At 50.4% G+C, this 15,407-nt stretch overlaps 1 protein-coding gene across 12 annotated transcripts in view; it reads right to left on the reverse strand.

The window, feature by feature from the left end:
• Window positions 1-15,407, reverse strand: part of FRMD4A (FERM domain containing 4A) — a 596,094-nt gene that overhangs the window by 148,285 nt on the left and 432,402 nt on the right. For all 12 annotated transcript variants that reach the window (XM_036114111.2, XM_036114096.2, XM_036114077.2 and 9 more), the window contains one exon: window positions 640-734. In XM_036114111.2, the coding sequence (XP_035970004.2) occupies window positions 640-734 (95 nt within the window). The remainder of the gene's footprint in view (window positions 1-639; window positions 735-15,407) is intronic.

Below are 15,407 nucleotides of genomic sequence, written 5' to 3' on the forward strand. Positions count from 1 at the left end.
TTCCTTTTTGCATTTTATCTAGGAATCTGTGCAGGTATTCAACGTACTCTTTGGTAACAGTATATTAAGAAGGAAACTGAAATTTTAGCAAAGATATTCCTTGCCTGGGTCACAAAACGCCACTTTATAGAGCCAAATTGAAAACCACTGAAAACAAATGTACTTTTCATCAGATGAATGATACGAATTTTCGATTTTTATATTCTCTTTCAGCCGAGACAGTGAAACTGCGTAGATACTTTTCATTTTGAGTTTATCATCAAATTCATTTCCTGTTACTGTTACTTTAACATTGGAGAGAAATATTTAATTTCCAGAAGTTTTCGTTTAACTCTAATAGGAAACAAACCCATACAAAATCGACTTAAAAAAAAAAATAAACATGTCAGTTCTGAACATGGACCTGCTTGATTATAAGAACCAGTTTACCTAATAATTTTATATGAGCATTGCTCTAATTATATCCTTTGGCTGTTCCAGGCATGATCACAAGGTCTTTGAAATTCGGACGATGAACTTGGACCGACCCCATAGCACAGGACCCAAGCGGCCCGCTGAATGCACTGTTGACAGATGGGACAGCGCAATGTCAGGGTCTCACTCTCCCTGCAGGTTTGGAGGGCCCGTGGCGGCACTTACGTCTCATCTGTGAAGGCTATTCCAAAGTATTCCTTTTCCTTCAGATTGAAGTGAGAGGCCACGAGGTCCAGCAGCTCCTTGGCCAAAAGCTTGGGCTGGAGGAAGAGTAAGGGGGAGAAAGGACAAGTGAGTAGAAGTGACTTTTCCTAAGACACGCAATCTCAGGTTGATAGAATATTTTAAATGGGATGTCTCAAAGCTCAAGTACATCAACACAAATGATTTTTGGAAAACCCACAGGAGTAGGCAACGAGGACGCCTCCGAGCAAAAAGCCAAGCACAGGGTGACGAACAGGTGGAGACCTTCCGCCTTGTTGCCCTGGTAGTTTGTTCTAGAACAAATGGTACCTGCTCTTTGGCAGGTTGTCAAGCCCTCCGGCTCTTCTCCCCACACAGGAGAACATTTTATGCTGCACCAACAGGAAGATGCCTTATATGGATATATTTTTATGTATATACACGTAATATATAGACACATAGTATGTGCTACATGTCACACCCTGTTCTAAGCACTTGTATTACACAAATACCAGAATCTCTGCTCCTCATCACAACCCCAGGAGGTGCTCCTGTTATTAACTCTGTCATATGGGGCAGAACCAGGCACCAGAGATTAAGCAAGTGTTGGGACTGGGATTTGAATCCTCGCTCCAGAGACTCTGCCCTTGACCACTCTATCCACTCCATAATTCTGAATAACAAACATTAAAAGTACCCTCCTCCAGGAATGTTAAAATTAAGGCCAAAGAACCTTGGGATTGGAATTTAAGCATAAATGACAAATTCACCCTCCAGTTGCCTTTCCAAAGGAGAAGAACAGTCTTTATGTGAGAGTGTTTTTATCATAAACTCTTTTTTAAACACCTCTGCCAATCTAAAGGAGTGTGCCAGAGATTTAGGCATGAAACCACTGTCGAGGTCCATATTTTTTTTTTTTTTTTTAAGATTTGAGAGAGACACAGCACGAGAGGGAACACAAGCAGGGGGAGTGGGCGAGGGAGAAGCAGGCTTCCCGCGGAGCAGGGAGCCCGATGCGGGGCTCGATCCCAGCACCCTGGGATCATGACCCGAGCCAAAAGGCAGCCGCTTAACTGACTGAGCCACCCAGGCACCATGACAGTTTAATGTCTTATTTCACTTTCTGAGTGTTGCTATGAACCACACTGAGTCCCCTTCCAAATCTGTATGTTGAGGCCCTAAATCCCCTCTGTGGTGGCATTTGGAGATGGGACCTTTGGGAGGGGAACTGGGGTTAGACGAAGTTATAAGGGTGGCGCTGTCACGAATGGGATGTGACCTTACGAGAAAAGACACCAGAGAGATTGCTCACATTCTCCCTCTCCACCATGTGAGGACACAGGGCCAAGTCAGCCGTCTGCAAGCCAGGAAGAGGGCCCTCATGAGAACCCACCCAGGTCGGGCACCCTGGTCTCGAACTTCCAGCCTCCAGAACTGTGAGAAAATAAATTTCTGTTGCTCAAGCCCCCCAGGCTGTGATATTTTGTAATGGCAGCCCAACGTGACTAATTCAGGTACACTTCCCTTTAATTGAACAAATATTTACCGACTGTCTAATGTGTGCAGGGCACCTAGCCAATCCTGCAGGACACAGAGAAGTAAGTGGCACATAGCACCTGCCGATAAGGAGCGCTTATCAGGGGCACAGCCTACGAGCTCATGTTCATTTTAAAATGCCAAAGCAGATAGTTTCCTTTGCTGTCTCACTCCTGGGCTCACAGGGTAGCAGGGTCTGGGCCTCCATGACCATCAGTTTACCAATAAAAGCAACTGGAAACGACAGGACTGGGCTTGAAGCTAGGGCAGAGCGTCCTCTCCCTGGAAGCCGGAAATCAACAGGAGAATCTATTACGATAAACTAACACTATCTAATATATTATACTTCTGCTCATGCTAAAATGTGAAAAAGTGAATAAGTAATCCCTGTAACCAACAGGGAATTCAAGATTTTCTGTAAGATCCTCCTTCATAAACGGTAGACAGCCTACCGTGGGGATCCGGATGCGGTGGGGTAAACGTGGCTCGGCTCAGGATGTCACCAATCAATTACAAAGTAGATCAAAGGGGGGTGGGGTGCGGGCTGTGTTTGCTGCAGGCTCAGCACTACCTCCAGCCCCCCCCGCCCCCGCCCCCGCCCCAGAAGGTCCCTGGCTGCCCAGGTACAGAGCATTTAATGCAGAGGTCGTGACCGAAGGTAAGGTAGGTAGGCTGACTTTTAAATCGCAATGCACCATACTTTATCTATCCAAATGATTGCTATTCCTTTCAAAGTAGTCACAGTATTCCTATGATGCCTGCTAATTCTTAAAACATTTTTGATAATCTTTTGGGTTGCCTTTGAAGCTCATGTCATATTTGTAAAAGCATCCTCACTGGTGATAAACTTTTTGCACTCAGAATGGAGTTGATTTTTTTTTTTTCTAAGTGGCAAAAGTTACTTAAAGTCGAGTGTAGTGAGTGGGACAGAGGGGGAGGTGGAGGTGGTCCAACTGGTTTTATAAAATGAGGTGTGACTATTAGGTAATTATTGTGGGTTCTTGGGGTTTATGGTGAGGTTTCTGACCCCAAACTGAAAATGACAGAAACCAGATTTCCTTCCCTTTAAGATTAAATATTAAAGCCAACATCTCAATGGAACTGATCAGAGACACATAAACTCACCCAGGAAGGGAAAGAATTACTCTCAGGGCTAGTACAGTTTTTCTGTAACGTCATTAAGTATAGTAATCATTCTATGGAAGGTGTGGGGTGAATGGAAGGTGTGTGGGGGGAGAGGGATAGAAGGGGGAAGCAAATGGGGTCTTAGCCAAGAGGGCTTGGATACTGGGGCCCCAGCGGTAAGGCCTCTTATAGGCCAGACATGGAGGCAGGGGGCTACTTTAGCTGATCATAGGCAATGCTCATCCATGTAACTCTCCTTCTAACGTCATGCTTTCTAAAGAACTCACCGAAGCCCTACTATGTCCTAAACATGGTGCTGAGCACTCTCCCATACGATCGCCTTACCATCTAGAATAAGATCCTATCGTTCCTTTGCCAGTGGAGATTTTGAGACTTAGAGATGGCAGGCAGGCAGTCCTCGCTCTCACAGCAAAGCCAGGATTCCAGACAAAGTCAGGCCAGACTCAAGGGCCATGCGCATCACCCCTCTGCCATCCTGCCCCTGCTGACTCTCCTTCCTGGGCGGGAGGTCAAGGATCACGTGCCCCGAGGGCCCCGTCTGGGTGGGGGCTGTGCCGCTCACCGGAAGCCAGTACACTCAGTATGGATTTACACATTGGTACTTTGAACTTGAGTAATGTGGGTCTTCCCCCGAGGATGAAAAGTCATGTTTCTGAGTCTGCAGAGCTTAAGAACTGACTCGACATGCTGAAGAAATCACCAGAGTAATGGATGCCATTCCAGGAGCCTCATGGAGACAGATTTCTGGCTTCTCTGTGGTGACAGAGCCCTATGATTTAGCCTGAACCACAACCCTATCTACAGTGGGAAAACGAAATTTCTTGGTGACTCCTCAACTGAGCAACAGCAACACCACTGGATACATTATCATCTCAAACTAACCCTTTTAAAGGACTGTACCTATCTGAATGCTCATCTTCGGTTAAAAAATGAAAAAGGTCAGTCCCGTTGCTTTACACGACAGTTATGATGGGTCACATGCACCACTCTCAGTGAAGAAAAGCCTAAATTTATTACGCACAATTTACAAATAGGCAGATAAAGGCACTGAAGGGAAAGAGAGCGGATGCAGAAGACGCTGAGGTTACAACTTCTGAATCTCATGCCCTTTGAAAAGCCACACTCTTCCTTCTACTGTCACGGTGAGTGGTGACAGCCCGGCGGAGAGCTGCTGATCGCTGGCAGGGAGGGCTCCGCTCCCACTGACCTGACAGGTGTGTAGAGTGAGCGGTTAAGCCACTGTGACATTTGGGGTGGTTTGTCCTCACAGCACAACCTCGCCTATCCTGATTGATTCAGGCACCATATCAATGACTCTTTAATTCTCTGTATGGTTGGTTTAAAAACCACTTAAGGCATCAGCTCTGTGATTTCCCGATCTTGCAAACGGAGACAATATCCCACCTTGACATGCTAGTGATTAATGAACTACATTGTTCCGAACATTTCTTCAACTCACTTAGAGAAAGTTGCTGGGTAAGCAGAAAGCTTTATGCCATTATGTACTTTCAAGGGATGTTTACAGAATCCTGCTGATTACAGTTTGCTAGTTACTTGTGCTATAAACATTTGTGGGGCTTTGCAGGGACCAGGCTGGGAGCGCGGCCAGAAAGGCAGCCGGTGGCCCAATCAAGTTCCACTGGACACACTGGGCAAGCTGAGCGTGTCTCAGGTTAGAAGCAGCCTGTTCTGGGTCACGGGTGCTGTCCTGGCCCCAGGAGGTCAGTACATTTCAGACTGACTTTCTCCCAGCCTGTAATTAACTACGCTCGCTCAGTAGTCTCTCCCTTTTCATTTTCCTTTCTCTTCTCAGATTCTTTTTCCATTTGTCCTTCTAAGTTTTTATTCCTCTTTATATTTGACAAATAGAATCTCTTTATAAATGTCCCACTCGAAATGTGCTGCCTGATGGGAGCTGCTCAAGACACTGGCAGGATGGCCTTTCTGGGGCTAACAGAGCTTAGAAACCTGGGTTTTGGTCACATTCTTCAGGGAAAAGGGCAGAGTAGCTCTTTGGCATTGCAATGTGGCCCTACCACCCAGATTTGAGTTCCCCAGGGCTCTCGACTATTCCAGGGGGAAATGTGCTCATTCCCAGCACACACAGGCTTCCAGAATAGACCCTGTTTCATGCCTGGTCTGCCTTCCAAGGTGGGACATGATCAAAAGAACACTTCACACAGAGGGGGGGCTATGAACTGCTCTAGGGATGTCCCCAGGTGATGATCCTTCCAGATGATCACCGTGAGCCGCCTTGGCAGAGCCCAGAGAGAGGAACTGGATGACCAATGGCACCCTGGCTCCTCTCTAGTTTCCCACATGGTATTTTACCATCACTATGAACTTAACACGGCTACATCCCAGACGGATGCTCTTAGACAAAACGTACCACCTCTCTGAGCCTCAGAGTGCCCATTTCTAAAATGGCCAACTAGGTCCATGAACTGGATTCCTGCCTTAAAACATCCACCTTTATTTTATGCATCATTAATGTCATTTCTTGCTTCCCTAAAAAGTCCAGTGGAAATCTAGAGGGAGAGAGGGGTGCAGAAGGGCAGCTCCGAATACATGACGTCTGAGCTCATCGCCCCTTTGAAGCCCCTGCCTGTTATTGTGTTCCCGAGCAGCTGGGAGCCTGTCTCCTGCCCTCCCCTTGCCCCCGGGGGCTCTGCAATAAGCAGGCAAGCGCTTGTTGGCTGCCCATTATTCCTGGGGAGGGGGCGCCCGTGATGGAGAGAAAGCATGAGGTCATTCTGCACGGGGACAAGGGTCCGGCAGCACTCCCCTCCCCAGTCACCTCTTGATGCTCTGGCTGATTAGCTTGGGTGGGAGGCTGGCTTCCTTCCTGTGCTCAGAGCACAGCCCTGGGCTCTGGGACAGGGGCAAAGGGAGGCTGGGTCCTTTAGGCAGGCTGATGTGAAGAACAATGGGGCCTGGGGGCTTCCAGGCCCCCCCCCCATAGGTAGCAGGGGTCCTGAAGTTAAGTTGGTCCTGCCAGGGAGAGCATCTCTCTATTCAGAGGTCCCCATCGAGCCTGAACCCCAATCCACGAGAGGATATGAGACAAATGCTGTATCTTCAGCTTAGGAGTGGCCAGCAACGCAACTTGTCTGCAAAGCTAGCGTGGACACGGCCGACTAACAGCTTCTGTCCACGGGTGTGGCTTCTGTCCCATCACTGCCTGAGGTGCTTTACACAAACCGATGGGTCAGTCCTCACCAGCAGCCCAGGAGTAGATGCCGCTATCACCCCCACTTGGTGGGAGGAGGAAGCTGAGGCACAGAGAGAAGTAACTGGCCAACCCCCCACCCTAGTAACCGGCACATCTTAACCCTACAGCAAGTGAGTGCAGGTCACTCTGGAAGGCTGGGTCGTATAAAGAGCACGGGAGACCATTTACCCACCCCACTCAACTTAGAGGGGAGGAGACGAAGGGTCACGGGGTGGAGAAGCCTATCCAAGGATGAGGGAGTTCACCTTGGCTGCTGGCTTCCTGGCCTCTGCCCCCCAACACTGTCCTTCTCGGCAGGCCTTCCCCTGCCCGGTTCTGGGCTGCAAGCTGCATTTATATCATCTAATTTAATCTTCAGAACAATCCTGCAGTAGTTTCTGGAGGAGGACACGGGGGCTTACAAGTGCTAGTGTGTCCAAGGTCACAACCCCCCAAGGGCACAGAGTATATGCAGAGCTTACGTCTGTGAGTGGCTCCAAAGCTTTTGGCTTTAACGACTGGGTACGGATCCAGCAAGTAACCAACAGTGCCATCAGGAGGGGACTGAGCTGCTTTTTCCAAATGCAATAGAATTTTGCCAGACAATAAGTTCCTGAAGGGCAGGGATCAGGTTTTTATGAAATAGTGTAGCCCTGCACCCCAGCATGGGGCCCGACACACAGCAGGTGCCTAATACAGGTTTCTCATTGGTGGACTGGGATAGACTGAAGGGTCGCGTGGTTGACTGTTACAGCAGCCTGGCGGGGAAGCGGACCGCGGGAGAGGACACCCACATACTCTCTCAAGCACAGATCTGCCAGGCAGAGATTGCGTTGCTGCACCAAGAAGAATCCCAAGAAGGGATGCATCACGTCCGTGTTCCTAACCCCTATTTCAGTGCACCTCTTCCTCCTACCCTGACTCCTCCCTGATGCCCACTAGCCCACTAGGTCACAACCGGCTCCTTTAATGGCCTCCCTCCCCCGCCTTCCCTGTTCCCTCTCCTGCCAACAGACTCTGCCACTAGCTCGGAGATGGGGACTCCAGCAACAGCCCTCCACCTCTGTGCACTTCCCGGAGAGCATTCTTTCTACAATACTATTTTATCCCCTTGTTCTCTTCCTCTTATTTCCACATGGTTTCTTCCACATTTCGCTGAGAGACAGCCTGGTCTCAGGCCCCGAAAAGTTGGGGCCGCTATCCGTCTGGGAAGCTGCGTCCTTCTCATCCCTGCATTTGAATGATGCCCAATGGGAAGGCTTTGACAGGCGTACATAATTACCGCTCCTCCAGAAATGCAAAGTGCTTCTGCCAGCCGGCTGGGGAGCCTGCTTTAGTCAGGCTCTGCCCCCCTTGGGACTCTGGGAGGGTGGGCAGGTGTTCATTAGGGAGCGCCTGCTGATTCACATAGTAACCCCCAGACTCCAGCCCGCTCACGGCAATGTCACAAGGACTGTTCTTCCAGGGTGGCTCTCCTTGGCAGCCTCTTTGCAGTAATGAAATAACTGTTTCACTGAGACGAAAACACAAAAAGACACACAGTCGTCAACTTGGCTCTTCCGGGGAGGGCCGTCAAGTTTGCAGTCCTAACTCTGAGATATTTCTAGCAAAGAGGGGGATGCCGAGGTTCCTGGGATTCAAGCTTCATCCTCCACAGGCATCATGTCTACTGCTTGTATTTTTTTTCCTTTAAAAAGAAGCCGGCTCTACAACTTCGTCTTGACCCCATCTTGTCTGAGAGTGAGTAATAAGTCACGAGTTTGGGGTGTAAACTGCCCATACATTCACTGGGAGGTGAAATGAGTTTTCTCCAGGACCAAATGGGCAGATTACTTTTCCAGTCGGCCAAAAGGTACCAGGACCCAATTCGAACTTGAGGTCTTTCTGACATTGCACGCTGACCTATTCTCTTTGCTTGATGCTCAGGGAAGTGTGGAGAAGAGCGATGTTCAACAGCGCACGAAACTGGATCTTTGAAGTTGGCTGTCTCTGGTACATACAGAGGCCACGAAGCCTCAGGCCGGCTTCAATCATTCCAACCATCACTTTTATGGTCCGCAGTGGCTAGGAGCTCTTAGGAGTGTTGTCAGCGAAGGCACTGTATGGCCATAGGGCAGAGAGGACCAGCAGAGGTGGAACCATTTGCTGGGGTAGGTAATTGATCTGCTACCTTTCCAATGTCACGGAGAGAAGAAGTGGCGCTGGTAGTCCTCTGCCCTGGGTGTGGCTGGTGTTCAAACAAGGTGACCCGCCTTCTAGTAGGACAGTGGTGGGAGGGGGGGAGAGTCTCCGGTGGTGGGGGGGAGTGTAAGTGTCCCTTCATGATATCTGGGCAGTGGGCTTGTAGTCAGACCACAGGGCTTGGAAACACAATTGTACCCTATGTGTATGCTGCTCGGCCTTTACTTTTGCTTTGAAACATGGGGACAATGTGAAGATCAAGACAGGATCGTTTATAAAGAACCTGGTGCATGAAAGGTGCTCTAGAAAAGCAGGTTCCCCTTTTCTCCTTCGACCAGTAACTGAATCCCCACACAAATCACTGAACTTCTCATCACTTCGCCAAGAAACCCACTCTGATCAGAATCTCAATCCTCTTTTTGATTGAACTGTCACACCCTTTATGTCAGGAACCATGAATCAATGCAGTACGAAGTAAGGAGGCCAGAAAGCAGACCACTTCCTGTGGAAAGCAACTTATCTGGGGAGACTTGCCCTAAATGGCACGCCTTCTCCACTCCCGTGTCCGCTCAGTAAGACCTGCCTCATTCCCTGGAGTACTTTACCTCCTCCCATCTGTCCCCGCCTCCCACTTCTGCAGGGTTAAAATGACACTTATCGGCTAGAAGAAAAAGAAGTGTCTCTCCAGCTCCAGGGAGATGCCTGGAGACAAGGCACCAGCTTTCCATTGTTTGTCAGCATTTTATTTGGAAGTTCCTCAAGCCTCCTCCCTGTGGATCCTTCCCCCCGTTGCTCCTGCAAACTGTTGGCAGGTACATGCTGGAGAGACAGTCCATGCTCTGCTGATGATGTCATTTTCAATATGATTAAAACGGTACTCCCCTGGGGGTGGGAGCGATGAAAAAGTGCAGGTACGGGTGTCCCGGGAGGCAAAGATCAACTTTGCTGAAAAATATTTATTCCTGAAAAGCAGTTTCATTAAAGTCAGACAAGCAGCAATGCCAAAGGCACCACAGGCCCCCCCCCCCACCATGCTAATTAAGTGGATGAGAACAGATGATCCGCCGCAGGGTCCAGAGAAAAATTGTGCGTTCGTAATATCCTCGTTCTCAGATCAAAAATATTATTTTATTATTTACCAGCCCCCCCCCCAACCATTTCCAGGTTTGGAGAAGGCTTACAACATTTTAAATGGTATAAAATAGGGGGGATTAAGGACATATAGAAGACAGAGGCCACGGCAGAGGATGGGGCATAGGAGATAAACAAACTCCGGCCACCAGCAGACCTGACGAGGTCACACGGGCAAGTTCATCAGCAGGCTGAAGAGGCTGGCGAAGGTCCCACACACTTCCTTCCCTGGAAGTACACCAGACAAGGAATTCCCCGTACAGTCCTGCACGGAAGGGCCAGCAGAGAGCATGTCTTCCACCTAGCTTCTGGGACTGAAAGAAATGCAGCTCACGTTTGCTAATTTAGCTCCTGACAAGGCACCGTGCACCGTTTCTGCTGCTTGGAGCGGACTTTAGAGCCATTTCTCACTACTGGATGCTACATTCTGGGAGAGGCCTTAGATATTGTCGTAAGTGAATCTGGCCAAAAATTTTGGAGGCAATATTTTATTAGATTTTAAACACATGCTAATGTCAGACATTAGCAGTTTGGCATGGACGTTCTGTCTTGATTTGAAAGCCAAGCCGCCTAAGAAACGCGAAGTCAGTCCCCATCCAAGCAAAGAGAAACAGCCTCCTGCAGACCGATAAGATGAGAGGAAGGAACCGTGTTTAAAAAAACCACGTTCAAAAAAGTGAAAGCAGGTGAACTGAGCCAAGTGCTCTTGGATCCCAGAGGGATGGATGGGAGCCCTGGTCGTGGGCCAGGAGGCAGGGAATGGCCTGGGTCCGCCCTTCCCCTAGGGCAGGTCTACAGGCACACGCCTAAGAGATGGCCAGGAGGGCGGGTCGGAGAGAGGGAGGGCGAAGGGGGTCTCTCTGCTCCCACCTGCTTCTGCTCTTGACTGCCCGGCTCAGCTCTGCACATCTGCTCCCGCAGCCTCCGGGCCCCTTGCTCTTTGTCTACTGCCCAGACCACCTCTCGTTGGGGACCCTGCGTGCTGACCCCCGTGCAGACAGCTGTCTCCGTCTCACACCACTCCCTCCGGCGCCCCCCCTGCCGCCCCAGTGCTCCACGGCTGGCTCCGCTCCGGGAGGTACCCCTGCCTCTCCTGATGCACTTGCCCTCTGACACTTTCATCTTTGTTCACATCTGTGTCTTTCCAAGAATGACCACCTCCTGGGAGCAGGAATGGTGTCGCATGCTCCTTTCTGTTAAGCTCGGCCTACATGGCCAGGGGTAAAGGGTTCCATGGATGGATGGAAGAATCCATGGATGAGTGAGCAGGGAGGCAGGGAGACGGGAAGTGTTCCCCTGGGTTCCATTCCCAGGTCAAGGCCCCTCAATTCTCACACGAGCCCTGCGTGAGCTCATCTCTTCTCCTGGTTCGAACGCCCACCAAATTCAAGTGTGTCCCAACATCAGAGGCACCAGCAACTGCTGCGATCTCCACTAAGTTCAGCAGGACTCTTCCAGAGAAGGGCTGGCTTAGGGCCTGCTAGCCCCCAGCACCCTTACGAAGTGCAGCTGAGCAAATGGGGATGGTCTGACAATGGGAATAAAGAAAAGTCAGGACGCGGGTGCTCATCCCAGCCTGCTTTTGCCACCTGCCTGTCTCTCCGTGTCAAAATCGTTTCATCAAACTGAATCAGAGGCCTGGCCGGGCCACCTGCAACATATCACTTGAAGACTTTCAGCAAGATGATGTGTGTGCAGTGTGGGGGACCCTCTGACCCCGCTCGTTGCTGGTGTCTGCGTCCAGCAATGGCTCAGCTGGGGAGCTGCCCGTGTGTTCCTCCAACTCGTCCTCACATTCTCCTTCCCAGCGCACAGTCAATACGCTTTACATTCATAATAGCGTGTCAATCTGGAGAGAGAGAGAAACCATCCCAGGTTGTGACCCCACGGCGGCAAGTGTCACTGGTTGCTAGGCAGGGTGTCCTTTGGGCAGGGAGCTGTCACTCCTGGACCCTCCTTCCTTCACTTCTAGGAGGGAAGGGTCAGACGAGGGCCCCAGTCACTGGCACAAAGGAGACTTTGTTGTCTGGGCTGCTGTCTTTCAAAGCCTCTCTGAAAGTCTCCATCAAAGAAATCAAGGATTCAACTTGGCCGTAGCATTTGAATGAGAAGGTGAAAAAAAAAGGCAATGCAAATATAACACATCTTCATCCCAGAGCTTCTCTAAAGTCCTTGCTGTGGTAGGATGAGTCCCAGGCCCAGCTCAGAGTTCCAGGCGCTTCTCCCGACTCTGCTGCCCCAGAGTTCTGTGCTTCTAAGAGCAGAGGGGTTGGGATATGCAGTCGATTTCCCACTGCTTGATTTCACCTATTCTCATCCCCTGCAGAACCAGCGCGAGGCTCCAGAGAAACATAACTCCAGCGTTGCCACTGAACACTTCATAAGATACCAAAAGGAAAGTCTCACCCTGCAAGTTCATGGTCAGGGTCATACAGTGTGTGAGCATGTGCATATGCACACACACGCGTGCACATCTGCCCTCAATATCATGACTTTTGATTTTTTACTTATTTTTATTTTTTTAAAGACTTATTTATTTGAGAGAGAGTGTGCGCACCCATGATGTGAGTTGGGGGAGGGGCGGAGGGAAAGAATCTTCAGACTCCCTGCTGAGTGCGGAGCCTGACTCCCACAACCCTGAGATCCTGTCCTGAGCAGAAACCAAGAGCTGGATGCCCAACCGACTGAGCCACCCAGGCGCCCCAGTGACTTTTGATTTTTAAAAATTACTCCAGACCGATGTTCTTCCACATGATGCTTCTCAGATGAACACAGAGGCATGAGAGTGGTGGGACCCTCGCTTTCAGTTTGCCAGGTTTTTAGACCAAACGTGCCTTCTCTGATACCCTAGTAGAGCTTCCCTGGATGAAACTGACCCCGTGAGCTGCCAGCTGGAGTCCTGGGCATTGATCAGGGCCTTAAGGACCCAGGATCTCTCAGGTTAAGAAACAGGAGCAGCCTGGGGTCAGACACCTGGATTGGAATCGGGGCTCATGAACTGTTGTGGGATCATGGCCAAGTAGCTTCATTTCTCAGAGCTTTAGCTGCCTTTCTGTGAAATGGGTTTAATATCGCTGACCTTACAAATGTTGTGAAGATGACATAAGACCGTATGTGCAAAATGTAACTCAGTTCTTGACACATGCTTATGAAAGAATGCCTATTAATTCCCTACACACTTTCTCTTTGCGCTTCCCCTGCCACACCCCAGCTTATGTCGACATCCTCATCCCAGGCTGCCTTCTTTGCCTAGGAGCTCCCCAAGACTGTCACGACCAGGGAACACGACAACATTCGCTGGGGCTGAGGTACACTGGACGGGCCTCGTGTGTGTGTGGATGCACACCTTTATCAGAATTCATAAGCCCGCTCGATACCCCCAGACCTTCTTAGCTGAGCCCAAGAAAAGTCTCCTCTTGGTGCGTACCCTTCAAGACTTTCACTTCCTCGGTCAGAGAGCAGAGGGAAGAATGAAACAGAGCGAAAGTAAAAACAAAGCCCCGCTCTGACTTCCATTCTAGTGCACGTGGGGTGACAAATTAGACCACGAGAACCAATTCTCCTACGCGGCTCCCCGGAGAGCGAGCTTGGACGCTGATTCCCTCCCTGCACACCTCTTCGGAGATATATCCCAGGCTGGCCTTTCCAACTACATGATTCAAATGCCCTCAAAGACGAGCCACCATACTCCCCAAATCTGTTCCTCAAACAGAACCTGGTGCTTTGTTCAGAGCTGGAGGTTCTAGAACGGGAAGCAGGAAATGTGGGCAGAAAGGTCACCTGGGATGTTGTTCTAAATTCGTGATTTCCAGCCTTGGCTGCACAGGAAGATGGCCTGGGAAGTTTGAAAAGCCAGAGCCACCTGAGCCCCAGTCTAGAGAGTCTGACTGAACGGGTCTCGGAGGGGCCCAGGAACCGGCTGGTTCTTATGTGCAACCGGGATTGAGATTCTAAAGGAAGAAACACTGACTTGGGGGGACGTTTACCTGTGGTGTTATCAGAATCCTGATACCTTTCAGTTTATAGACTGTCTTCACATATATGTTCCCCTACAGCGGCGTGGCGTTCGTAACGCACGCACTCTGTGCTGGGCCGTGTGCTGGGCGCAGGGCTATGCGACAGGAACTCACAGGGAAGCAGCCCCAACTCCCAACACATGGGGCCCCCGCCACAGGCCGCGTGGCGGAGAGCCCCGATTCCAGGGCTACGTGGCCTCGGCAAGTTAAATGAACCTCTCGATAAATAACAGCACTTACTCATCCTCACATTGTGAGGGTTAAAAGCCTGGCAGCAAGTAAGACCTTAGAACAGCATCTGGCATCTCACAAGGCCGTCAGAAGTGCTCAGGGATATACACGTTACCGCAGTTCATCTCCACAAGCCCATGAGACAAGTACTGTTGTCACTTTTATTCCTACAGCAAAGGTCCCACAACTGTCATGGGGTACCCGGGGCTTCAAACTCAGGCAGGCAGACTCTAGATCTCATGCCTTTACCCGGGGAGGCCGTGACTCGGTGCTTCCGGTGCTGTTTGCGGGGAAGAAACAAGCAAAAAACCAACAGACTGCCCACTAAATGTGACCCGATGTGTGAGGGGTATCTGACAAGCAGGCCAGCCATGATTCAATAAAGCCTGGTTGGGTGAATGATAACACACCAAAGATGGGTGGGGCCCACACAGGAGGGGCCTATTAGGGAAGAGAACGGGCCTCTGAGCCCTGTCACAGGTTGGGATCTGATTCTACAGGTTTAGGTGGGCGGATGACATGACCAGATGCTATCACGACAGTTATGAGGAACTTGAGAAAACGGAACTGCTCCAGAGACTGAGGCACCATGGTCAGATGGATCACCCCAGATCACAGAGCCAGCAAGGGGCAGACTCGGAGTTCAACCCGGGGCAGAAAGACTGCTGAGCCACGTCTCAGGCACAGTATGATACTGCTTCCTGTCAGCGGGGAAAGTTTAAGACACCTCTACTCCCATTCCGAAGAGAAGCTGTAATTTAATGCCCTGTAGGGTCCCCTAAATACCTTAGCATACCGTCTGGGAGACCAGTAGGTTAGGTGGTATCCCATGGCCAAGGTCTGAGATTTCAGCTGGGAGCAGAACGTTCCAGAAAGTCAAAGGGCACCGCCCTAAACAGGACCCACCAGGAATCTTCTGTGCTTTCTGGAGGGACAGTGAGTAGAGGAAGCAGAGGAGGCAGCAGTCTCTGACCATGAACTTCCCTGACGTCCCCCGTTCCAGAAGCATCTCCTGGCCACTCTCCTTTCCTGGGAGTTGGTTCAATCACGGGAGAGGCAGAGTTCTCCTCGGGATTTCCCGCCTTTCTCCAGGGAGCACCCTCTGGGCAGTGGGCAAATCTGGCCACTTTTGGGGGCTAGGTCTGGAGGAAAGATGGTTGGAACTCCAACCAGGGGGCCTCAGAGCCTCTGGGGAGCCGCCCCCTTCTCCTCTCTTTTCGAGCATCAAGTGGTCAGGAACGTTAAGCAGGGTTACTCTTTAAGCCTATTAGCGCTGATGAAAGCACACTGTACAGGTA

The sequence above is a fragment of the Halichoerus grypus genome, chromosome 6, assembly GCF_964656455.1.
Source record: "Halichoerus grypus chromosome 6, mHalGry1.hap1.1, whole genome shotgun sequence".
In the NCBI taxonomy this organism is placed as follows: Eukaryota; Metazoa; Chordata; class Mammalia; order Carnivora; family Phocidae; genus Halichoerus; species Halichoerus grypus.